Raw genomic sequence first — 27,357 nt, forward strand, 5'->3', positions numbered from 1 at the left:
GTAAAATTACAAACGGTCTGGTCCAGTCTCAGCTGTTGGAGAAACATTGACTTGGTGGTTGGGAAGTAATATGTGTATTGGGTGAGGGAGGAGACGTTGACTGGAACGTTGCGTCCAATGACAGAGTGGTTTTGTGTGGCTTTATTTAGAAGGAGGAGGGTGATAGATCTGAAGCAAAAATAAATTTTACCGGAGGACAGAGTAGAGCTAATAGTATCAGCTAACATGGCTAGGGAAACTGGAAACTGAACAATTTAATGGCACTAACAATGAGAGAGCAGCTGATGGGTTTCATGGAAAATTTAAAATGGGGACATGGGCTTGAGAATTGTATGAATTTGAGGCTGGGACAAGCAGGAGATATTCCGAGCAATAGTTTTTGATAGTGTAGTATTATTGCTTAAAGCTTTCAGCTACCCTTTACTTGAAAAATTCAACACTACTGGCAGAAACGCAGAAAGGTGGCAGTGCTGGCTGGACATTGTCGGCTTAAAGTATTTGGAATCTAATGTAGTCCAAAGTAGGCTCTTTGTATGCTGTCATGCTTGGGTTTCACCACTAGGTGGGGTCCATGAGCTCACTGTCAAAACCATGTTGACGCTATACAAATAATGTCTGGATTTCCAAATTCCACCAGCTCTCCAAAAACATACAAAAAGCCCTGGAACTATTAGGCCGTTGTTCCCCAGTAGGGATTTTCTTGTAATCTTTGAAAGATTGTCAACAGGAAGATTGGGGAAAACCCAAGAAAAACCATGTAAAACAGAAACCACTTGTTAGGAAATTTAAACTGTGTTTACTTTTGGAAATGTAATTTCTGCATCTTTCCCAATCTTTCTGAGCCTACATGAAGAGTGCAGTCTCACTGAATTTTAAAGGAGACTCGCTCACAAGCACATAAAAATACACAGTTGAATTGAATTCCTGAGATTTAATTCTCGCTTGCAGAGAAAGGATTGTAAAGAATTGCACTTGTACAACGGCATTCCTTATCTCAGGTTACTTCACAGGCAATTGTGCATTTATTTGAAATCCACTGAAGATCCCAGAATTCATTCCCTTTGGAGGCTAAAATATGATTGTGTAATATATTCTGACAGGGATGAATTTGAGAGCAATAGTACTTGTCCTGAACGGCTGCTGTCCAACAACTCACATTAGATGTCATTAGACTTTCCTTCTGAGGGGGCACACTCTTGGAGACAAGGAACTGTGGATGCTGGAATCTAGAGCAAAACACAAAGTGCCAGAAGAACTCGGCTGGTCAGGCAGCATCTGTGGAGGGAATGGACAGGCGATGTTTTGAGTTGGGACCCTTCTTCAAACAGTAGTACTCTTACTTCTTGAGACAGGCCCCACTGTAGATTTTTCAGTGCATAGACCAGGCTGATATTCCTGATGGAATGCCACACAGTATTATTTGTAGAGAAATCATCCCCTTTGGTCAGATACACAAGAATGAGGGAGAATTTAAAATTAGAGCTAAACTGTTCAGATCGGAAAGCTATTAATTACCCAGAATAGTGGAAATCTGGAACTCCTTTGCATCCCTCCCCCCAAAATAAACTGCTGTGGATAATCCATTGAAAATGTCAAGACTGGGTGGATGGTGTCTTATTGGACAAAAATATTAAGAGTTATTAACCAGGGGATGTAAATGGAATCAGAATACAGATCTTTTAATGTAAATGGGTGGTGGGAGATAGGCACTGAGCTGAACAACTGGCTCCTGTTCCTGTGACTGGTGGGTGAGATATCATATATATACAGCCGGAAACAGGCCTTTTCGGCCCTCCAAGTCCGTGCCGCCCAGTGATCCCCGTACATTAACACTATCCTACACCCACTAGGGACAATTTTTACATTTTACCCAGCCAATTACGTCTTTGGAGTGTGGGAGGAAACCGAAGTTCTCGGAGAAAACCCACGCAGGTCACGGGGAGAACGTACAAACTCCTTACAGTGCAGCACCCGTAGTCAGGATCGAACCTGAGTCTCCGGCGCTGCATTCGCTGTAAAGCAGCAACTCTACCGCTGCGCTACCGTGCCGCTCTTAAATGACTTCAGTTCAAAGCAAATAATCCCAAAGAATACTAAAAAAAAAAGTAGAGATGTAGCTGGGACATGTTGGCCAGATGGGCCGAAGGGCCTGTTTCCACACTTTATCAATCTATGGCCCAGGTTTTCTATCTAATATTTGTCCTTCAAAGCCCCAAGTAATGATTCCATTTGTACCCCTTTGTTGAGTGGAGGAAGTTGCTGTGTACAGGTTGACCCCTTGATTTGCAGAATAACAATAGTTACTTCAGCAAGCGTACTTTGTGGACTGTAAATTGGTTTGGAGCTCTTGACGTCAAAAATTGAAGCTTTTTTCCCCAGAAAACTTTTGTGGAAAGGTGGGTTTACGTAATTACCTACCTTGCGTTGTTGGATACGGATTGATTGTGGTTTGGTTATTCCTTCCACAGGGGGATAAAGACTTTCCTCCAGCAGCCGCACAAGTTGCCCACCAGAAGCCTTATCCATCAGTGGAGAAACTGCCTGTTTCACATCAGATTAATCAATCCATCCACCAGCCTCGCAAATGAAGAGCCCAACCCTTGAAATGGATGTACAGATGTTTGTGCAGATCAGTAACCCTATGGGAGATATCAAACCATTAATTGGTTTCCTAATGTCTAAGATATTTGAAGCAATTTATTTTTCTCTTTAGAAAGATCTATGGTTTTAAATTTTATAAACCTTGTCAAAACATGTTTGGAAATTAATTAGCCATTTTTTAATTAAATCGGCACCTGGGATATTGGTTTTGGCCTTTTTTTTTTAACATAATCTCAGAAATATCAGCTCTGCTTCTGGAATGATAAAGAAATTGGTGGCAGAATGTCTGACATTGGTGCATGTGTGAGAAATTTACGAGTGAATTGGCCATGTGCGTGTCCTGCCTGTATGTTAGTTACCGCATAGTCAATGCTGATTCTCACAGACACTTGTATGCACGTTGTAAACCCTGTTATAAATTGAACTAAATGTGCGCCAGAAGTAAATACAAAGACAATTCGAAGCATGCGTGCATGAAATTGGAGTAATTTTCAGGAGATGGCGCTCCAATTTCATGTGCTCAGCAATTTAATCTCTGCACATTCCTACATTACTTTAGCTCTTTTACAACCTCTGAATGTTCCAAAGCACTTTGCATTCAATTTAATATATTTCTTGACTTTTCGTCACTGTTGTAATTTAGGAAATTTGGTAGCCACTGTTTTAGCCCCTCTCCATGTGAGAAAAGTCCTGCATTTATTGCCTAACCAGTTTTCTTTGATGGGCCATTCCAGAGAGCATTTAAAATTTAAAAAGCAATAGTTTGCTGTGAGCACCAAATCAAATATAGACCACACAGGAAAAAATGGCTGTTTTCTTTCTTAAAGGACATTGAATGAATGTGAAGAATTTCTAAAGATGATCCAGTAATTTAATTGTCACGTTTGCTGATTCTGACTTTCTATTTCAGTTTTATTTTTGAAAACTGAATTTAAATTTTCCTTAATGATGTCCAGATGCATGTGGTTGTAACCCATTATGTAAAGCAAACTTTCATGAAGTGGATTGAAACAGTGATCTGATAATTTGCTTGTCAGTGATGTGTGAGAGATGAATGTAAAATTTAGTATCCTGACAAATCTTAAAAGTCAAGTTGAACTATAAACGCTCAGTTTCATATAATTTAAAAGACATTTGGACAGACACATGGATATAGAAACATAGAAAATAGGTGCAGGAGTAGGTCGTTCGGCCCTTCGAGCCAGCACCGCCATTCAATATGATCATGGCTGATCATCCAAAATCAGTACCCCGTTCCTGCTTTCTCCCCATATCACTTGATATCACTTGATTCCATTTGCCCCAAGAGCTATATCTAACTCTCTTGAAAGCATCCAGTGAATTGGCCTCCACTGCCTTCTGTGGCAGAGAATTCCACAGATTCACAACTCTGAGAAAGTTTTATTCTTAAACTGTGACCCCCTGGTTCTGGACTCCCCCAACATTGGGAACATTTTTCCTGTATCTAGCTTGTCCAATCCCTTAAGAATTGTATATGTTTCTATAAGATCCCCTCTCATCTTTCTAAATTCCAGTGAACATAAGCCCAGTAATGATATTAAATGTGAAAGCTTTAGAGGGCTATAGGCCAAACACAGGCAAATGGAAGTAGCTTAGATGGGGCTGCTTGGTCAACAGGGCTGAAGAGCCTGTTTCTGTGCTGTATTACTCTGAGTCTATATGCAAAATGGCACCTGCAGCAAAGGGAGAGGTCTATCACGGGCTGGAGAGAATAAATGACAAAGAGAATGATGGGGATACAAAAATGTGCACATGCTGGAATCTTGAGCAAAGTGCTGGAGGAACTCAGTAGGTGGAGCAGCATCTGGGAAGTGAATGGACTGGCATCATTCCAGGTCAGTAGTCATCTTCAGACTGACGTTCTGGGAGATTGTGGCCTGGTGTTTGTCCGTGGGTTCATGGTCGAGGGGGATAGGTACAAGGAGGTGACGCCTGGTCTGGCAGAGATTAGTGTGCCAAACTACAACGGCACTTCCCTTGTCGGGTTTGATTACAGTATTGGGATTATTACTGAGTGAGCAGAGGGCTGTGCGTTCGGTGGGGGTGAGATTGGAGTGTCTACGAAGAGTGAAGAAATCAAGACGATTGATATTGTGGTGATAGTTGGAAATTAAATGGTCCATAGAGAGTGATAGGCCTGTCCCACTTTAGGCAATTTTAAGGCGACTGCCGGCGACTGTCAAAGTCGTAGCAGATCGCCGAACTTTTCTTTTACCCGACGACAATGATCACAACAATGCCGAGTCAGGTCGAGATTACAGTGTCTTCGGAAACATCGCAAAATTCCCACGCTGTCAATGCATCTCCGGCGTCCTAATTTTCGCTGAAATCACTGACAAGTCGGTAAGTACTTGAGAGTTTTGAACTATAACATCTTGTATGGGTTACTTAAAAACCAAGCATCATTGTAACAAGGCATAAACTGGATTTACTTCCAGTTTACTAATAGCTGTATTAAAAAAAAAAATTTAAAAAGTGGCTAAGTGGATTTTTGTGAAAAGTGTGTGGGCATTCTTTGAAAATGTACGGGAGATGCATATCTGGTTTCAGGGATACATATCTGGGTTGGGAGCCCACTTTAAATGTAATGGCTGATGGCCATAAAAATCGCGACTCCTGACGATCATGCCCGCGACACCCAGCGAACTGTCGGCGACAGCCTAGTCGCCGGCAGTCGCCTTAAAATTGCCTAAAGTGGGACAGGCCCTTAAATGTTGGAGACTGACGAAGGGGACATCCCGGGGGTAGAACTCTTTGCCAGAGAAATAGGCCCAGAGGCGGAGATGACTGGAAAAGAGCGTGACATAATAACAGGTTGAGAACTCGTTGAGGTGTTGGCGTAGGGGTTCAAAGGTAAGGCTCCATTCAGCATTAGAGAGGGGGAGATCAGGGAGCTTGGTGAAAACCCAACAAGGATCGAGACTGGGGTCAGACGCAGGGTCTGTGGAGGGTAGATGGCGGGAGGGGGGCTCGGGCCAGGTACTGTGGGGAGAGGATTGGGGATCAGAGGATTGGGGGGTAGGGGAAGTCGTGTGGTTCGCATAGGAGGAAGGGCATCAGCACCCAGTAGTGTCAGTTTCTAGGGTCTCAGCCTGGAAGCAACTAGGAGTGCAGTACGACCAAGCAGGAAGGGGAAGGTCAAGCAAGGGGAAGCTGTTGGAGCTCGCAGCACGATGCCCCTGTCCTGGAAGTAGCGGAGAGGGGTGGGAGTGACATCAGATCCACCAAAATCCATGAGATAAGAGGAGATGAGAACCAACTAAGACAGTGGCCCCAGCCTGGTGGGAGAGGGGCTGGTGGCATCAGAAGCCCTGCTTGATCCAGCAGCAACCGTCCTGCAGACCCCGGCCACCCCCAGGTCAGTTGGGTGAGCAGCGCAATGCAGCGATGAGGCCACCGGTCTAGCGGTGGTCAGAAGCATGATTGGCCCTGGTCTGGAGGTGAGTGAGCTTGTTATCCTTGGTTAACGTCAGGAACGTGAAGAAGCGCTGGTTGAATGCATCAATCTGGCATAGGATGAAAGGAACCAGTGATCATCCTTTACACTAGCACTACACACTACAGATAACTTACAATTTCCAGAAGCCAATTAATCTACAAACCTGTACGTCTTTGGAGTGTGGAAGGAAACCGGAGCACCGGGAGAAAACCCATGCAGTCACAGGGAGAACGTACAAAATCCGTACAGACTGCACCCATAGTCAGGATCGAAGCAGAGTCTCTGGCGCAGCAACTCTACCACTGCGCACCACTGTACTGATCTAGCTACGGCTCATGGCATATCTAGGAAAGCAATGCCTGGAGCTGTGGGAGTGAGTGAGTGAAACATAGAAAATAGGTGCAGGAGGAGGCCATTTGGCCCTTCGAGCCAGCACTGCCATGCATTGTGATCATGGCAGATCATCCACAATCAGTAACCCGTGCCTGCCTTCTCCCCATATCCCTTGACTCTGCTAGCCCCTAGAGCTCTATCTGGATTGGGGCCAGAAGGTACTTGCATATGGCAGAGCATAATGCACAGAGGGAGAACTGTTGTGAGAAGCCATGATACCCGAGATCCTGGTTGTGCTCAGTCCCGAAGGCCTGGAAACAACTGGAAGACAATTGGTTCAAGATGGTGGTGAATGCAAGTGGTGAGGAAACGCACGAGGCTCATGTAGTAAGTCCAGGTCAGAACATGATTAAACAGCAGGAGAGCAGAAGGAATCGCAGAAGAGGAGAAGTGAGAGAGTCTCACCCAAATCCCATCAGACATAGGAAAATGCCTTCAAAGTAGACATATTAACTAATTTCACAGTGGAGCAGTAATGGAGACACAAGAAACTGCAGATCTTAAAACACAAACTGCTGCCGGATCTCAGCAAGTCAGCCAGCACCTGAGGAGGGAATAAACAGATTACGTTTTGGGTCAGGACCTTTCTTCACACCAGAATGATGGAGCCGGGTAAAAGAGGATGAGAATGGAAGGAATTAATGGGCCATTCTTAATCGTGTGTGTGACCAAAAATGTGAAAAATTGTGGAATACATCTCTTCTAATTCTGAAAGCATTACAGGTATATTGTTTTGTACTGTATATATGACATATATTCGAAGTTTATCAAGTGAAATTTTTATATGTTATGCTGACAATGTTTGTTTAGGATCAGAGGTCAAATATGACTGGTCACGTGCGTGACCATGTGAGGTCACACATGTGACCAGTCATTTGACTTCTGACCCTAAACAAACATTGTCAGCACAACATATATAAATGTCGAAGTTTATCAAGTAAAATTTGTATAAGTCATTTATACAGTACAAAACAATATACCTGTAATTCTTTCAGAATTAGAAGAGATGTATTCCACAATTTTTCACATTTTTGGTCACACACGTGACTAACAATGGCTCAAATAAAGAAACAGGAATATTTTGGAGGAGCTATTTAAAAAAAATTGGTAATACAATCACCACCTTCCACTAATTGCCTTGAGATAGTGGAACTGTTGGTTGTCAACATTATTGATCAGTTGTACAAAGTCAAAACCTTTTTCCCTAGCATGGAAATTGTGAATACAAGACGGCATAGCTTTAAAGAGAGTGGGGCAAAATTTAAAGAAGATGCGTGTGGCAAGTTTAAAAAAAAATAGAAAATGGCAAGTGCCTGGGATGAACTTCTGGGGGTGTTGGTGGAAGCAGATACGATAGTGGCATTTAAGAGACTTTTGTATAGGCATATGGATATACAGAGAATGGAGAGATAGAGATCATGTGTTGGCAGATAAGATTTGGTCCTGGCATGATGTTCGGCACAAGGATTGTGGGCCGAACAGCCTGTGCTTCTTTCATTTTATGTCTGTATTCTTTCATTTTATGCTTGCGTTAAACTTTAGTTTGTGGAAGAGGTAAGGCCAGAGAGATTAGAGCAGGCAGGAGTGGGATCACATCTATGAAGGTGAGAATTGGACCCTTGATTAATTACTTGATTAAAAGAGACAAAGTGGCAAGAAACTAAATGAAAATTACTCTTAATATAATCCGCCCAACAGTATATATTCCCATAAGAATAATGTAGGGAAGTTATTTGTTAAACAGCTGTGTTTATCTACTGATTTCCAGTTTACATTTTCTAAGTATTGTATGTTCTCTACTTTTAGCGACTGCTACCATTCAATGATGGGCAATTTTCCAAGTATAAAATATTTTTCCACCTGTACTCTCAACTATGTGCATTAGTGAAGGCATGGAGCAGCTGATACCTGCTTCCAAAACAAATGGGAAGGTTGCACATGTGTCTGTTGTGAATGGTCATGTAGAAGATCTACAGGTGAATAATGTGTAGGAAGGAACGACAGATCCTGGCTTACACTGAAGATAGACACAAAATGCTGGGGTAACTCAGCAGGACAAGCAACATCTCTGGATAGAAAATGACGTAGGTCATCTGATGGGTGACATTTCGGGTAGAGAACCTTCTTCAGACTCTTCAGGAACTTGTATCTGTGGTGAATGGTCATGTAGCAGATCAACAGGTGAGTAACTATAGTTTGGCCAATAATAATGCCACGAGCAACAAGAAATCCAGGCCTCACACAACATGGCAAAGTAGTCACGATTTTGTGGAGCTTCTTCACGGCTACACATTCTGTCTGACAGGATCTGATTTGTCTACTCGTGCCTGCTGATAGCGTGGGTGATCTTATTATACCTAGTGGATGGCTTTACAGCATCTCAGCACTTACTCAAGTTACATCAAATGTGCACTGTAATACTTTTTTTGGTTACTAATTGTGCAGAACAGAAACAAAATTCTTCTCCACTTTAATCACAAATATTGTTACCATGGATACACATCTCCATTCCTCACAAGACCAGGATACACACCTCCATTCCTCACAAGACCAGGCTGCAAAACCATCACTTTTACCTTGACCGGAGGGAGACATATTCAGGCTGAAGAAGGGTCTTGATCCGAAACGTCACCCATTCCTTCTCTCCAGAGATGCCTGCTGAGTTACTCCAGCTTTTTGTGTCTATCTTCGGTTTAAACCACAATCTGCAGTTCCTTCCTACACACATCTAACACTCTCCCTTCTGTAACACATCCTGTTCTTGCATTGAACAATTGCTCCATCGACTTCATTCACTTTACCAAATGGGTCCTGCTCTGCTTGGCTTTTAATGATATATGAAACATTTTTTGCCCAGGCCCCTCTTTCAATTATGTTTTGGTAGATTGCGCTGTCTTTTGTGTTTTTTGTTGTTTTTGTCTGAATTGTAGTTTAATATGATGTAGTGTTGTATGTTATGTTTTGGGGGGGGGGGGGGGGGGGGGTGGGAGGGAACGGGAACTGTAACATTCTCTCTCCCGAACGGAGACGTGACCTTTGTTCTGTGTCGTGTCTCCGTTCCCGTTGCGGCCTACCACCGGCCATTCACCTGGGAACACCTGGGGCTCTGGTTCGCAGAGCCCGCGGCGCGGACTCACCACCTGCGGCGCTGGCTGCCTGCGGATGCTGCGGGCGCGGCTGCGACTCGTCTCCGGAGGCTCCGGCGCGGGCCGCGTGGACGTCGGAAGCCCGCAGGCCCCTGGGTGGGGGCCGACATCGGGAGCTCCGGCAACGGCAGAGGCAACGTGTTCGCCCGCCCCGAATCGCGGGGCTTGGGTCGGCCCGTCGCGGACCTTTCACCATCCGGCGCGGCCTGAAATAGGCCGTTGACCTTTCACCGCCCAGCGGGGGCTTCAATATCGGGAGCCCCGACCGCCCCGACGTGGCAACTCCAACAGCCTGACCGCGGGACAAGACGGCAGGGAAGAGAAAAAGACATTCTGGCCTTCCATCACAGTGAGGAGGGACTGGAGGAGACTCACTGTGATGGATGTTTCTTTTTGTTTGGTGTTAGTTGTGATTGTATGTGTTATTGCATTTTTATTGATTAATCTTATTGGTCTTATTGTTCAACTGCGGGTAATGTTTCATTTTACTACACATTTATGTGTATGTAACAAATAAACGACTATTGACTATTGACTATTGAAGTGTAATTGAAAAGGCCACTGTTTATGTTTATTCCTATACTAGACCAAGTGGACCCATTGGGCCCAAACCTCTCCTGCATTGGTGCAGCACCCTCTCCTCCCCCATTCCCCTCTCCCCCCCCTTCCCACCCCTCACCCCCTCCCTCCCTCCTCCCCTCCACCCGCCCCTCCCCCATCCCCCCCCCCCCCCCCCATTCCATCCCCCTCAACCCCCTTTATCCCTCCCCCTCCCTCCCTGGGAGATAGATTTAAACTTTAAAATGTGAATAACTTAAAAAATATAACACCTATTTCAATGAAACTTCCATTAGCAACAAAAGGACGACGGTGAGTAAGGTGGGCCTAAAATTGACGCGCTATCGTGTACTGTTTTGGCTGTAGTTCAGGAACAAACAAACAGAGAGTTTTAGTATATAGATGCTCATGAGGTCGTGTGGCAGTGATGTTCCTGCAATGCTTTTGTAGTAAATTCTAGCATTTGATCTAATCAAAATGAAATGGCAATATGTTTCAAGATTAGAATAGTGTGCAAATTTTGACAAGAAATTAGAGGCAATGGTGTTTCCATGCAAGTTCTGATATTGACCTGGGTGGTAGAGATAATGGGTTTGGGAAGTGCAATCAATCATGCTTTGTACATAATGTATAGGAAAGAACTGCAGATGCTGATTTAAATCGAAAGGTAGATACTAGACACAAAATACTGGTGTAACTCAGCGGGACAGGCAGCATCTCGAGAGAAGAAATGGGCGATGTTTTAGGTCGAGACCCTTCTTCAGACTGATGTCATGGGAGTGGGCGAGGCAAAGATAGAATGTAGTCGGAGACAGTAAAACTGGTGGGAGAACTGGGAAGGGGAGGGGATGGAGAGAGGGGGAAAGCAAGGGCTATTTGAAGTTAGAGAAGTCCATTTTCATACCACTGGGGTGTAAGCTACCCAAGCAAAATATGAGCGTGGCAGATGCAGTATAATATAGATAAATGTGAGCTTATCCACTTTGGCGGCTAAAACATGGAGGCAGGTTAGGTAAGTGGGAAGTGCAGCTTGACCTGGGTGTCCTTGTACACCAGTCACTGAAAGCTGGAGTGCAGGTACAGCAGGCAGTGAAGAAAGCTAATGGCATAGTTAGATAGAGCTCTAGGGGCTAGTGGAATCGAAGGATATGGGGAGATGCAGGCACGGGTTATTGATTGGGGACGATCAGCCATGATCACAATGAATGGCGGTGCTGGCTCGAAGGACCGAATGGTCTTCTCCTGCACCTATTTTTTATGTTATGTTATGAGGTGCTGTTCCTCCAATTTGAGATCGGCCGCATTCTGACAATGGAGGAGGCCCAGGACAGAAAGGTCAGATTGGGAATGGGAGGGGGGGGGGTTAAAGTGTTGAGCAACCGGGAGATCAGGTAGGTTTAGGTGGGCTGAGCGGAGGTGTTCAGTGAAACGATCGCCGAGCCTGCTCTTGGTCTCACCAATGTAAAGACGTTGACATCTGGAACAGCGGATACAGTAGATGAGGTTGGAGGAGGTGCAAGTGAACCTCTGCCTCACCTGGAAAGACTGTTGGGGTCCTTGGATGGAGTCGGGGGAGGTAAAGGGACAGGTGTTGCATGTCCTGCGGATGCAGGGAAAAGTACCTGGGGAGGGGGTGTGTGGTTTGGGTGGGAAGGGACGAGTTGACCAGGGAGTTGCGGAGGGAACAGTCTCTGTGGAAAGCAGAAAGGGGTGGAGATGGGAAGATGTGGCCAGTAGTGGGATCCCGTTGGAGGTGCCGAAAGGAGGATTAGATGCTTTGTACATAAGTGTAATCGGGATGTTCTTTGATTGTTCAGTTCTACTCCTGGCTCCTTATATATTACTGGGGGTGGAGTGGTCTGTCACCTATATCTGCAAATGAGATGTAGAAACAAGGAGATGCTGGTTTACACAAAAGGACACAAAGTGCAGTAGTAACAGAGCAGGTAAGGCAGCATCTCTGGAGACCATCAATAGGTATCATTTTGGATCGGGACCCCTCTTCAGACAGATTGTTGTGGCGCGAGGAGGGAGAAAGAGAAAGAAAACTTGGAGAGAGGAGAGGCAAGTCACAGTATGGCACAGAATACAAATGAAGCCCATCCCTAACTTGGTTATGTTTCCTCCTATTCCATTTCCTCAGTCCTTTCTCAGTTATTTCCTCCACCTATCCTTAACTTTGAATTTGGCTGATCATCCACAATCAGTAACCCGTGCTTGCCTTCTCCCCATACCCCTTGATTCCGCTAGCCTCAAGAGCTCTATCTAACTCTCTTTTAAATTCATCCAGTGAATTGGCCTCTACTGCCTTCTGTGGCAGAGAATTCCACAAATTCACAAAAAAGTGTTTTTTTTCTCGTCTCAGTTTTAAATGGCCTCCACTTTATTCCTAGACTGTAGCCCCTGATTTTGGACTCTCCCAACATTGGGAACATTTTTCCTGCATCTAGCTTGTCCAGTCCTTTTACAATTTTGTATGTTTCTATAAGATCCCCTCTCATCCTTCTAAATTCCAATGAATACAAGCCCAGTCTTTCCAATCTTTCCTCGTATGACAGTCCTGCCATCCCAGGGATTAACCTCGTGAACCGCTACATTCCCTCAATAGCAATGATGTCCCTCCTCAAAATAGGAGACCAAAACTGCACACAATATGGTCTCACCAGGGCCCTGAACAACTTCAGAAAAACCACTTTACTCCTATACTCAAATCCTCTCATTATGAAGGCCAACATGCCATTAGCTTTCTTCACTGCCTGCTGTACTTGCATGTTTACTTTCGGTGACTGGTGTACAAGGACACCCAGGTCTCGTTGCACTTACCTTTGTCGTAATCTGACACCATTGAAATAATCTGCCTCCTTGTTTTTGCCGCCAAAGTGGATAACCTCACATTTATCTACATTTTACGGCATCTCACCTTCATAAATCTGTGCTGATTTGGACCAATCTTTTTACTGCTATCCAAATGCGCCGTTATTACTTCTTTAATAATTGACTCCTGCATCTTCCTCACCACCGATGTCCCCTTTGTTCAACTGCAACACTGACACTTCTGATTTAACCTTCTCCCTCTCAAATTGCAGATAAAAACTTATCATATTATGGTCACTACCTCCTAGCGGTTCCTTTACCTTGAGTTCCATTATTAAATCTGGTTCATTAGACAACACTAAATCCAGAATTGCCTTCTCTCTGGTAGGCTCCAATACAAGCTGCTCTAAGAATCCATCTTGGAGGCACTCTACAAAATCCCTTTTTTGGGGTCCAGAGGTGATTTTCCCAGTCTACCTGCATATTGAAATCTCCCATAACCACGGTGGCATTATCTTTGTTACATGCCAATTTTAACTCCTGCTGCAACTTGCACCCTATACCCAGGGTACTGTTTGGGGGGCTGTAGATAACTCCCATTAGTGGCTTCTTACCTTTACAATTCCTCAACTCTATCCAGAGCGACTCTACATCGTCAGTCCCTATGTCACCCCTCACAAGGGACTGAATTTCATCCCTCACCAACAGAGCTACCCCACCTCCTCTGCCCACCTTCCTGCCCTTTCTGTAGGACGCATAACCCTGAATATTCAGTTCCAAGTCCCGATCCTCCTGCAGCCACGTCTCTAATCCCCACAATGTCGTATCTACCAATCTCTAACTGAGCCTCAAGCTCATCCACTTTACTTTTAAATAAAAACAATGATATGCACAACAACAGAAAGTCCTATTGTAAATGTAATGTAAATGTAAAAAACCTTTATTGTCACTACACAAAGTACAGCGAAATTAAAGCAGTCCAGATGATGCAATCACACACAGCAGACAGTACAAAGGATAAACCTTTAATGAATAAATTATTCCCGACAACTCTGCCAGAAGATACTTGAGACAAATGAGAAGTAGGTAAACTGTTGAGACGTGTGGCACAGCAAATTAAACATCAGATGTTCACCAAGGTGACGTAAATTGCAAGCTGTTCTGTACCTGCTGTGTTGAGGAAATCCACTGAGATGCAGAAAGTGGTAGTGGAAAAAAAAGTAACAAAGTCGTCTGCATTTTCAACCAGTTTTTTAATGTAAAACAATCTTTTCACAATCATCATAGTGTGACTTTAAACTTTTCATTAGACATTCAAGATTTGATGCATTTCTGAAAGTACCCATAATTTACATGTTATGATTGAGCAAGCATCATCCTTAATAACATTCAAAATGAGAGTTTACATATCAATTCAGCATCCTAAAAATTATTTTCAAACAAGATTTTAATACTATGTCTTGTTTTGTAAAAATAGCTTGGTATTCCAGTTAAAAAATTGCATATAAATATCTTGTTCTGACATAGTGTAGGACCATTAAATTTTTAAATAATGACATTTTATCTCATTTTATCTCTCTAAATAAAAACATCTCACATGTAGGGTGAGGTTCTACCATATATATTTTTAATTATTGCTAGCTGGTGAACTCAGTAAAGACACCAGAATGAATTTTGTGTGCCAGAGAGGCTATGGACTGTCTCATCCCTGAGTAACCTGCCTTACCTTGTTAAATGTAACCTACCCGAGGTCTGAAATATGCTGCATCACTAACTGAAAGCAATAATAGAGAACATGTCCTAAAGATTTACTTCTGCAATGAAACTATCTACCCAAAGCAAATGATTCACAATTACAGACATATATTTTGTTACATGCATATTGCCAGTTCATTGTGTCCAGTTTAATTTATGACTAGTGGCCATATCCTGAAGGGAGTAGGAGATCGGATAAGATTACATCAAGTTCGAGCTGAGCAATCTGTAGCAGAGTAGTGGTTAAGTTACTGAACTAGTAGTCAGAAATCTCGATCCTTTCTCGCGAGACACAAGTTCGAGTCCCGCAAGGAGTTGGGGGAATTTAAATGCAATTCGATAATAGATGGAATTGCAAGAAATCAGGCTTTGTTAGAATTCTCTGCCTCAGAAGGCAGTGGAGGCCAATTCTCTGAATGCATTCAAGAGAGAGCCCAGATAGAGCTCTTAAGGATAGCGGAGTCAGGGGGTATGGGGAGAAGGCAGGAACGGGGTACTGATTGAGAATGATCAGCCATGATCACATTGAATGGCGGTGCTGGCTCGAAGGGCCGAATGGCCTCATCCTGCACCTATTGTCTATTGACCTCGATTGACTCCAGACACGCTCCTGTAGTTAACTCTTTACTGTCTCCTCCATTTCGAGGCAATTAGGGATGGCCAATAAATACTGGCATTGCCAGTGCTGCCCACATCCTATGATCAAATCAATAGATAGAGTTACAAGCTCGCTTTAGTTTTATTGATTTTAGTCTTAAGGATAAAATAAGAAATAGAAACAGTGACCAGATTTCAGCTGTAAACCTTTTCTAAGCACTGCCTGTGTTTTCTTTTACTGTTCCTCCTTTCAAACCTTTTAAACAATGTCTTGCATGTATGCACTTGTATCACAATTCTGATGTGTACGGCCTACCTAAAGTCTATATGCTTTAACTTCACTAGTTTAGAAGCTAATGACAGTGGTAGTTTGAAGTGGTCAATATTTAAACATTTCAGGTTTGTGTGATTAGATTACTGACAAGAGTTTGTTTAGATCTGAAACTGGCTAATTTTTGTAAACACTTGTCTGAAGCACATTTACAGTAGGTACCAAGTGATTTCTTCCCTAAAATATAGTTAGTGCCATCCCATTGATAGTGCTTGTTATATGAGCCGAATCCTGTGCAACGCTTCACATGCGTAAAAACTGCAGCTGCTGGAAATGTTAAGTTTAAAAACCGAAGATACTACAGATCTTAACAAGTCAGGGAGCATCCTCGGAGAGAAAAGCAAGAGTTAATGTTTCAGGTCGCTAACCTTCAGAATGGGAAATGTACGAAAATGTGAAACATGGTTTTTCCTCTCTCCACAACTATAGTCCAACTTGCTGAATGGCTTGAGCATTTTCTGTTTTAAATCCCATACAATGCATCCTGTCAGAATGAAATGACAAGAAAATTACTGCAATCTGTCTGAAGAAGGGTCTCGACCCGAAACGTCACCCATTCCATCTCTCCAGAGATGCTGCCTGACCTGCTGAGTCACTCCAGCATTTTGTGATACCTTAGAAAATGACTGCAATCTGTAGATTAATATCTGGCACCTTCTAGAATCAAGATCCTGAGTTGTCTGAAGTGTTTATTAGTATTGTATAACTTGTTCCTGTAAATGGCACCAGATTTGGGTTTGATGCCAAGTGTAGTAGGTAGTGTAATAGTAAGACGATGTTTGATAAAACAAGTAGCATACATAGACTCTATAACATTATTAAACATAGTGAGGCAGGTCTTTTCTATGTCACATACCTTTTGAAACTAGATGGATCTGATGGAGAGAAACCTTTAATTTTGCTTTGTACTTTTCATTCTGCTTTCTAGTAACAGATCCTTGGCTAAAATTTGCAGCCTAGTGCATAAATGAACTTTGGCATTTAAAAAAAAGTATTTAACAATCAGTTAAAGTATCTTCTCAACTACCTAAAAGAGACCATTGTGCAAATTTGCCTTGCAGAATTCTGCAAGATGCTACAAAGTCAGATTATAGTCATTCAGCATGGAAACAGGCCCTTCCGCCCAACTTGTCCACGCCGATCAAGGTGCACCATCTACACAGGTCCCACCTGCCTACTTTTGGTCCATATCCTTACACACTGAACTGAACTACTACTGAAAACTGCCTAAGATGCTTCAAAATGAGTCCCCCACTGCCTCAAATCAGCTAATAAAGGGTTACTTCAACAAAAATACTTTACACTTGTCAAACATTCTGACCGAGTCAGTACTACCCACATTTAAAGTTACTCAAGTGTCAAAGTGGCTGATGAAGTTTTCCTGACCATTACTAGCCTGGATTACACAAAAGACCTAGACTGACTTCCACCTTGGACAATTATAAACCTGAGGCTGAGAATAATTAATTTCAGGTATGATTTAGTACATATGATCCAGTACTCTTCATATAAGTTGGGAAAAAATCTGTTTAAAATCTTATTCTCTAAATAATCTCAGGGCCTTGTATTGCTGATGGTCATGTATTGCATTAAGTTGTATCTTATTTACCTTTGGCTTTCTCTGCTGTGATCGACAAGAGAATGAGCAACTCCTTGCCTATCAAGTAACATAATTATCAAAGAGAAAACTCCTGCCGTGACTTCTGACCAACTTGATGCTCAGTGCATTCCTCATGGCTTCACTACAGCAAGAGATAGATGTAGGAGTCAGGGCAGTCTCCCGCCCCTCTCCATTCAGAAGCTAGTTGGAGAAAGGGAGGCGGAAACTGGTGAGTACTGCGCATGGAAGTGTGGATAGCAAGATGTGGCAGATCTCCGTCTGCCGAGCACATTTAGGACCACAGAACAATGTTTGATATTGTAACTCTACAAAAGAACTTGAGACATTAGCCAAGTTTTTAAATGAACTGCATATTTTTTTGTTGAAAGACCTTTTATTTCAAATTGAGTTATTGGTTAATTAGGGCACAGTACAAGAAACTTCTTGATTTGGAAGGGTGTCACAAGGTTACGGGGAGAAGGCAGGAGGATGGGGCTGAGAGGGGAAAAATAGATCAGCCATAATTGAATGGCAGAGAAGACTCGATGGGTTGAATGACCTAATTCTGCTCTTATGTCTTATGATCACACAACAGGTAGAGATCGCACAGGAGATCTGGGTTCAATCCTGACCTCAGGTGCTGCCTGTGTGGACTGCCTCCCATATCCCAAATGACTTGTGGGTTGGAAGGTAAATTGTCCCTATAGTGTAGGTGAGTGGTAGAATCTGTGGAGGAGTTGATGAGAATGCGGGAAGAATAGAAAATGAGATTAATGTATAGTTAGTGTAAATGCATGGTTGATGTTGAGCTGCAGAGCCTGTTTATGTGCTGTCTCTTTCCATTTCACACATGCAGTTCCTGATATTAAAAGATTAAAAGGTTGGTATAACTTCCCTCTCCAAAAAATAACTGCGACTTTACTCAATACGGCACACATAATATCCCCACTCTTCAGAGAAGCCATTTTAGTTGTTGTGGGCCTAACTTTGGCCCTGGAGAAGCAGATACCGAGCACCTACTCCAAATTGTCCAAAACTGCCTTTTCATTGTGTGAACTGAGCACAGTGATTGCAGAGAGGATCAGTAAAATAATTAACCCTTCAGCAGCAGCTGACAGTAGGATACAATTGGGACAAGAGAGGTAGATTTCTCTATATGTACATTGAACTTTTTTTTTTAGAAAAGTGTGAATTGTCAAATATAGATAATTGCAGCTGGTTTTCATGCAGCTATCCTATCACATTCTGCCAGTTTCAGATACAAAGAATGGCTGTGGTTCACTTGTTTGCTGCATAACTCAACATGTCCTTCAAACATCGTGTGACCATGGTTTCTCTTTCCAGTAGCATCACCATCAAAACAAATCCACTACTCTTAAGTAAAATACCCACTGGTAAATTAAACACCAGATTCCAGTATGTTTTGGAGCATGTCGTAGCTCTCCCAGTATAATGAATGGACTTCCAATGATAGGCCAGACCTCTGCCCTATTAAAGTCATGATGATCAATGTTTTTGGGTTCTTGAGGTAAATCTGGTCTGAGCTCCTTCTGTGCAAGAAAACCCTACAGATACAAATGCCTGATGTTTTGTCACCTGTCTTATTAGACAGAACCACATTGTCCAAACAAAGAAACAAAATGCTCTTCAAAGATTTTCAGAGTTGCAGACTAAACGCAGGTCCAAAATTATTTTCATAAGAAAGACGCAAGTTATTCTGTCTCTTGACATTTTGAACTAGGGGTAGATTGCATTAATTAAAGATTTCAGACATGCTGAGTGAGCAGGAAATGCTCAGCCATGTCCTGCACCACTAAAATCATACACCTTGCACCATCATTTCAACTACTCATTACATTCAACTGCTAATGCTGTGAATCTGCAAGGAAGACCAGGCCTCGCAAACCTTACAGACCTGTTGGTTCATAATCTTTCCTGTTTGGCAGAGAATTGTTCAAAAAAAAGCAACATTCCAGTTTCTTCCTGGTTTTGCTCTGATCCCACTTTAACCGATCTGTTTTCGCAGCCCTACGACTTCCGCTTCAGTGAGAGTTTGTGTGTTCTCTCTTTCCGCGCTTCTTCTGCTTTCCTCTTCTCCTCCTCCTCTGCTTTCTTCCGCTCCTCTTTCAGCTCCTTGTACCTCCACACGGGCAGCTCCAGGAGGTTGCTGCCCTTGGTGCTGCTCTTCCGGCGCACCCTCTCTGGGTTGTAGGTGGGAGTGGGAGCTTTGTACACCCGCACCTTTGGCACCACGACGCCCACGCTGCTCCACCGCAGCATGCCCAAGGGCAGGAGACTACCCCTCCGGGAGGAAACAACTTGGGCCTGAGCAGAGGGCGACCTCAGCGGCTGCAGGCTCGCTCTCCTCTCCTTCTTTCTCGGGACCACGACGAGTTGAGAGTTCTGAAAGAGTTTTTGGTATTTAACATAATCCTTGTTCAGTGGGTTTGTTTCCCGAGACTTTTGCAGCTTCAGAATCTCTTGGACTGTGTGCCGTTTCTTCCCGACGCACGGGGGGCTGCCTGGGCAGACAGTCCTGCACCCAGTGGCTACAAAAGGGCTGGTGATGGCCGTGGTCATCCTCACCATGTGGTCAAGTGGTCCATCCTCCTCTGGATCGCGAGGGAAGTTGAAGGTCAAAGCCGACCTGAGAGTCTCGCAGATTTTCTCCAAACAGTTCTTGGGCTCGTTGGCTTTGGCTACAAGTTCCTTCAATCTTGGCCACTCGGGTTTATAGTGGTCACTGAATTGGACAGGGCAGGGCTGGGCCAGGAGCTTGTGCATGAGAAAGATTGTTTCATACCGGCCCGTAAACTGTGCCCACTGTTGTGGAGTAAACCCCTTCCCTGGGTCCGTCGCGTTCATATCAGCACCTAGAGAGAAAGCACACATGATCAGTCTTATGCTATTATCATAGCCAGAATTAACTCAATGAATCTGATCAGAGAGACCATCTATAGTTTAGTTTAGAGACACAGCACGGAAACAGGCCCTTCGGCCCACTGAGTCCACACCGACCAGTGATCCTTGCACATTAATGCTATCCTTTGCACAACAATTTACATATACACCAAGCCAATTAGCCTACAAACATGTACGTCTCTGGAGTGTGGCAGGAAACCGAAGTTGTAAATCTGTGGAATTCTCTGCCTCAGAAGGCAGTGGAGGCCAATTCTCTGGATGCTTTCAAGAGAGAGTTAGATAGAGCTCTTAATGATAGCAGAGTCAGGGGGTATGGGGAGAGGGCAGGAATGGGGTACTGATTGTGGATGATCAGCCATGATCACATTGAATGGCAGTGCTGGCTCGAAGGGCCGAATGGCCTACTCCTGCACCTATTGTCTATTTTGGAGAAAATTCATGCAGGTCACGGGAGAGAACGTACAAACTCCGTACTGGCAGCACCCATAGTCAGGATCGAACTGGGGTCTCAGACGCTGTTAGGTCAATGGGTGACAACATTCCTGCGCTTCAGAAAGTTGTGATTTGAAACTGCCCTTACCTTTCCCTCACAGGACTGCACAGTTAGGAGCACTGCACAGTGGGGTGCTGTCCTTTGGATGAAGCACCCATCTCACATCTTAAGTGCTGTGGTTCTATTTCAAAGTCCAAGGCAGGTTTTGTAACCTAGCTTATACTATGCAGGCTAATCAACTTCCTATTATTTTATCGCATATCTCCTTTTATTCCACCCCCCTCCCCCCATTCCATTCCACCCATGTTCTGCCTTCCGGCTTTACATTTCACACACTCTTTCCTTATTTTACATCTTTTTGTCTCCTTTTCAGTTCTAATCTTTGCCACTTACTCCATCCATTTGCTAATCAAACACCCTCACACCTGTATCCACCTATCACTTGCCAGACCTTGCCCCACCCCCACCCTCTTTCCCATCTTATCTCACCCCCCCCCACTCCATCAGGCTGAAGAATGGGCCTGACCCGAAACGCCTGCCCATTACCATCACACCTACTGCTTGACCCATTGAGCTCCTCTGGTATTTGGGATTTTTTTTTTGCACAATATTAGAATACAGATTGCATTTCAATGCAGTCCATTGAAAAAAAAACGTAATTGGCCATAATATAATTTGGAAAATCTGAGATTGTGTAAGGTGCTATGAAAATGCAAACTTTCTCTTTGGTGTGTTTTGCAGATTGAGCATGAACATAATGGTTATGTTGCAATATATGATGTTTGCAGGTGCAGAGGGTTCTGCAGTAGCCCAATCTCAGTCTCAGTGCAGACACAATAGACAATAGGTGCAGGAGGAGGCCATTCGGCCCTTCGAGCCAGCACCACCATTCAATATGATCATGGCTGATCATTCTCAATCAGTACCCCGTTCCTGCCTTCTCCCCATACCCCCTGACTCCGCTATCCTTAGGAGCTCTATCTAGCTCTCTCTTGAATGCATTCAGAGAATTGGCCTCCACTGCCTTCTGAGGCAGAGAATTCCACAGATTCACAACTCTCTGACTGAAAAAGGTTTTCCTCATCTCAGTTCTAAATGGCCTACCCCTTATTCTTAAACTGTGGCCCCTTGTTCTGGACTTCCCCAACATTGGGAACTTGTTTCCTGCCTCTAACGTCTAACAAGATGCTGGAGTAACTCAGCGGGACAGGCAGCATCTCTGGAGAGAAGGAATGGATGACGTTTCGGGTCGAGAACCTTCTTCAGACTGATCTTTCAGTCTCAGTGTGATTTATTCCATTTGCAGATAAGCATTTGCCTGGCAGGACCTGATTAATGACAACTGCACTGACACAGCACCCTTGCCATAATAAAACTTACTGAATTGTTTCACTGAAGTGTGGTCAGAGATAAAGTGGAAGGAAGGGGGTTGGGGGAGGGTGTAAAATCGATCTTAATTCCTGCAGAAGACAGCAGAATATCCTGAAATTGTGGAATGTCACTAAGTCACGCTTGCTTGATATATGGAAACTCATCTCAAAGGTTCAAGCTCCTGAACAAAATCAGTATCAAATACACACATAGCCTTGTTTAACTGCAGCCAACAATATAGGTTCCTAATCAGCAACTCTAGCAATGCAAACTGCTTCATGCTTGGAATTCTGTGGAACAGTGCCTTACAAAACAAAGCTTTGTGCGTTGTGAAATAGAGTTGTTTGGCTTTTCTGGTCAGTGGATTTAGCTGCATGCAGTCTTGCTTTCCTGTTACTCTCTGCAGCAAAATGCCAGACTAAACTGAACAGAAACAGCAGTTTGAGTCGGAGCTTGACCAGTACGAGCTGGATGTCCAAACTTCCTCACTTCACAATGACAAGCTTTACTGTTAGATTAGATGATATCATGATATCACAGCCCTCAGGCAGCCAGCAAAACAAGGAAACCCAGTGTGAGTTAGAAACCAGGGTTGCCTGAACCGGCCCAGTGAATTACCAGGCTTCAATGAGGTTGACCTATAACATTCTGCTGACAGACGTCTGATAGTTAAGTAAAGCTTGTCATTGTGAAGTGAGGAAGTTTGGACATCCATCTCGTACTGGTCAAGCTCCGACTCAAACTGCTGTTTCTGTTCAGTTTAGTCTGGCATTTTGCTGCAGAGAGTAGCAGGAAAGCAAGACTGCATGCCGCTAAATCCACTGACCAGAAAAGCCTTCTTTGCCCGCTTTGAAACTGGCAAAACCACCTTGAGTGAAAGAACCCCAGCCGAGGCGGTGGGACAGGTCTTGCAACTGAGCACACAGGTGGTACAATATCCCTGTGTGGTACCTCAGCTGCACGGAGGCAGAAAGGAAAGCTCTACAGCGGGTAGTCCATAGAGCTCAGAGGGCCATCGGAACACAGCTACCAGACTTAGAGGGCATCTACAACACACGATGCCTCAGAAAAGCCACCAGCATCCACAAAGACTCTTCACACCCCTGCATCAGTCTGTTCGAACTCCTTCCATCGGGCAGACGATACAAGGCCTTCTACGCCCGCACCTCCAGACTCAGGAACAGCTTCATCCCCAGGGCCATAGCTGCTATGAACCGGTCCTGCTGAGCCGGATGGCCACAACGCATAGATCAACTTGCACTTAACCCTGTCCAAAACTGTTACAACTGTTTCGTTTCGTTGGGTTGCTGCTGTCTAAATTACTTAAATTATTGCATCGTATGGGAGGCGCATTCCCAATCTCGTTGTACCCCTGGGTACAATGACAATAAAGTTGTATTGTATTGTATTGTAGTGTGAAAGATACAGCCTTCTGCTAGAATAAAATGCGTTTAAAGAACATTACCTCTCATTAGATCTGATCAAAATCCTAGAATTTCCTACCTAACAGTATTGTGGGAACATTTATCACTCAATCAACTTTCTCGGTTCTTGGTTTTGGTATTGGTTTATTATCGTCACGAGTTACAAGATTTATTTTGCACGCAATCAAATAAAAATCAGGTAATACTATACATGAATGAAATCAAGCCACACAAGGACTCAAAGGCAACATCTTCCCATCTCCACCCCTTTCCTCAGAAACCGTTCCCTCCACAACTCCCTGGTTAACTCGTCCCTTCCCACCCATACCACCTCCTCCCCAGGTACTTTCCCCTGCAACCGCAGGAGATGCAACACCTGTCCCTATACCTCCCCCTCGATTCTGTCCAAGGACCACTTGCACCTCCTCCAACCTCATCTACTGTATCCGCTGTTCCAGGTGTGGACTAGATATCGGCGAGACCAAGCATAGGCTCGGCGATCGTTTCGCTGAGCACCTCCGCTCAGTCCGCCTAAACCTACCTATCTCCCGGTTGCTCAACACTTTAACCCCACTTCCCATTCCCACACTGAACTTTCTGTCCTGGGCCTCCTCCATTGTCAGAGTGAGGCCCAGCACAAATTGGAAGAACAGCACCTCATATTTCGCTTGGGCAGCTGACAACCCAGCGGTATGAACATTGACTTCTCCAACTTCAAGTAACCTTTGCTTTTCCTTTTTCTCCAACCCCTCCCCCTTCCCAGTTCTCCAACCAGTCTTACTGGCTCTGACTACATTTTATCTCTGTTTGCCTTGTTGTTCCTTCTCCCAACTAACAATGATCTATTCTACATTTTCCTTGAACTTCATTCTCTTTGTCCTGTTTTCACACCTTACTCTTCTTTATCTAAACATTTCCTTATCTATGTACCACTCACTTCCCTGACATCAGTCTGAAGAAGGGTCTCGACCCGAAACATCACACATTCCTTCTCTCCAGAGATGCTGCCTGTCCTGCTGAGTTATTCCAGCTTTTTGTGTCGATCTTTGACTTAAAGGCAACCCATGGTTACCTTCAGTGGTTTTTTTGTAGACAAAAAGGTGCCAATATGCATATAACAGTTCACACAATGCTGTTGCTGCTGTACATTAATATAGTTTTCAAACTTTTTAAGAAGTGCCCATATGGTACTGGAGCGTACCTTCACGAGAAAAGCACTGATTATCCTCTCTAGGTCGAATTGGAAGGGTCTGGTCAGAGATGTCCATTGGGCAGAATGTATAACTTGACTTTTGATAAATAGCCAAGCAGATATTATTTGAATATCTTTTGTGTCTTTTAATTATTTAATGTCTTTTGACAATGGTGAACGATTGAGGCTTTCTGTAAATCAACAGTAAAACCCACATCTTTTACTTTACTGGACTGAACAGATCTCTGAACCCAAGATAGACTCAAAGTGCTGGAGTAACTCCTCATCTTTGGAGAAAAGGAATGGGTAGCATTTTGGGTCGAGACCCTTCTTCAAAGAAGAAAGTCTGCAGAAGGGTCTCGACCCAAAACATCACCCATTCCTTCTCTCCAGCGATGCTGCCTGTCCCACTGAGTTACTCCAGCATTTTATGTCTATCTTCGGTATAGACCAGCATCTTCAGTTCCTTCCTACCAGATCTCTGAACCCAGTTGGCTACTGGAAATTTATAAGCCCTCGAAAATTTATCAAGGCGAATGCCATTTTTAAGAGATACTTCCATGATTGAACATCTGTGCCCACCTCAAGTCCAATAGTAAGCCATGGCTTCAAGCACCTCCCTCAACAGATTTTTGGTATGGTTCAATGGGGAAAGCCCAGACCAGAGGTTGGGGAACTCTTAATGGGAAAGGAAGGAATAATGGTGCAGAAATGAAATGCAGATGCTGGAATATACCGAAGATAGACACAAAGTGCTGGAGTAACTCAGTGTGTCAGGCAACATCTCTGGAGAAAATGGATGGGGGATGTTTCAGATCGGGACCACTTCGGGCTGAAGGGGGGGGTAGGGGGGATATAACTGGATGTAAGAAAAGGAATAATGGAACCTGCCCTGACAAACTGCCAAGTAAATCAATGTGTATTACTGTACACCAGAAATTCGGCTGCTATGGATCCTTGGCAGGTCAAACAACTAGCTGATTTAATTGTCCACTTAAAATTGAACTGAGATTGAAGATTTGAGAGCTGGTCCACTGGGAGCTCCATGTACCATAAATCATTCTTTGTCACTCACAGCTCACTATTTACGAGCAGAGGATCAGAATTGTGGCGTACAAAAGAGCTGATCACACTTTTCTAACATTAGCCCTCTTCCCAGCGCCTTCCAAAACCTCTATCAATCATCCTTTGAAAGCACATCCATTTCTTTTTTTGAAAGTTATTGAATCTGCTTCAAGCACCCTTTCAGGTCACGTGTTCCTTACCATAGATAGAACACTGAACAGGAACAGGCTCTTCAGCATGCGCCGAAAACAACTTCAACACAGCTCCTCAGCCTGCATGTGATGCATATCACTGCACAAACCAATTCTAAGCACAATTCAACTGTTTTTGTTTCATCTGCCGTTGCACTGATTCTCTGGCCTCTGTTCACCGTCCCACCAGTGGAGTTTTTTTTAATGTGTTTAGTTTATTGTCACGTGTACAGCGTTATAGTGAAAAGCTTTTTTGCGTGCTAACCAGTCAGTGGAAAGACAACTCATGATTACAATCGAGCCATTCACAGTGTACAGATACACGATAAAGGGAATAACGTGAATAACGTTTAGTGCAAGATAAAGTCCAGTAAAGTCCGATCAAAGATAATCCGAGGGTCTCTGATGAGGTAGTCGCTCAGGTCTGCTCTCTAATTGTTAGTAGATGGTTCAGTTACCTGATAACAGCTGGGAAGAAACTCTTCCTGAATATGGAAGTGCATGTTTTCACAAGCCTGATGGGAGAGGGGAGAAGAGGGAGTGGCTGGGGTGAGACTCGATCTTGCTTTTACTGGTGGCCTTGCAGAGGCACCATGAGGTATAAATGGAGTCAATGGAAGGGAGGCTGGTTTGTGTGATAGTCTGGGCTTCGTCCACAATTCTCTGTGATTTCTTGCAGTCTAGGATGGAGCTGTTCCCAAACATGCTGTATTGCATCCCGGCTTTCAAGAGCCAAGAGTCAAGAGTGCTTTATTGTCATGTGTCCCAGATAGAACAATGAAATTCTTACTTGCTGCAGCACAACAGAATATGTAAACATAGTGCACTGTAAACAATATGATAAATGAGAGAGAAAAAAAAGTTCAGTGTGTTTGTATACACATATTCACAAGTACACACACACACATAATATCCAGGCAGCATCTCTGGATAGAAGGAATGGGTCACAGAGGGGGAGCAGTGAGAGAGGATGTTGCTGAACTCTCGTCGGAGAGAGGAGGAAAACTTCTTCAAAGTAGACATAAGTTGAGGAGATTTTGCAGTGGACAAAATGTGTAAGAAAGAACTGCAGATGCTGGATTATATGCAGATGCTGGATTCCTTGACATCAGTCTGAAGTAGGGTCTCAACCCGAAATGTCACCCAATCCTCTCCAGAGATGCTGCCTGTTCTACTGAGTTACTCGAGCATTTTGTGTGTACCTTCTATATGTGTATATATATACTAAGGAGCTGATTGTGGACTTTAGAAGGGCTCATCATCTAAGGACATACACGCCACTGGAAATAAATGGGTCTACTGTGGGTAGGGTGAGCAGCTTTAAATACCTGGGAGTCCACATCAAAGAGGATCTGACATGGACAACACACATTGCCGCACTGGTGGGTAAGGCAAGGCAGCGCCTTTACCACCTCAGACAGCTGAGGAAGTTCAGAGTGTCTCT

General features: G+C 43.9%; 2 protein-coding genes across 2 annotated transcripts in view; one reads left to right on the plus strand and one right to left on the minus strand.

Annotated features, from left to right (window-relative positions):
* dap (death-associated protein) overlaps positions 1-5,097 on the plus strand; it is a 74,590-nt gene extending 69,493 nt beyond the window's left edge. The window contains exon 4 of the mRNA XM_078415365.1: positions 2,469-5,097. Within this exon, the coding sequence (XP_078271491.1) occupies positions 2,469-2,588 (120 nt within the window). The 3' untranslated portion in view covers positions 2,589-5,097. The remainder of the gene's footprint in view (positions 1-2,468) is intronic.
* Positions 5,098-13,955: 8,858 nt separating this feature from the next.
* The window catches only part of LOC144602343 (ankyrin repeat domain-containing protein 33B-like), a 58,677-nt gene continuing 45,275 nt past the window's right edge, over positions 13,956-27,357 (minus strand). The window contains exon 4 of the mRNA XM_078415379.1: positions 13,956-20,128. Coding sequence (XP_078271505.1) covers positions 19,284-20,128 — 845 coding nt within the window. The 3' untranslated portion in view covers positions 13,956-19,283. The remainder of the gene's footprint in view (positions 20,129-27,357) is intronic.

This window comes from Rhinoraja longicauda, chromosome 2, assembly GCF_053455715.1.
Source record: "Rhinoraja longicauda isolate Sanriku21f chromosome 2, sRhiLon1.1, whole genome shotgun sequence".
Taxonomy (NCBI): domain Eukaryota; kingdom Metazoa; phylum Chordata; class Chondrichthyes; order Rajiformes; family Arhynchobatidae; genus Rhinoraja; species Rhinoraja longicauda.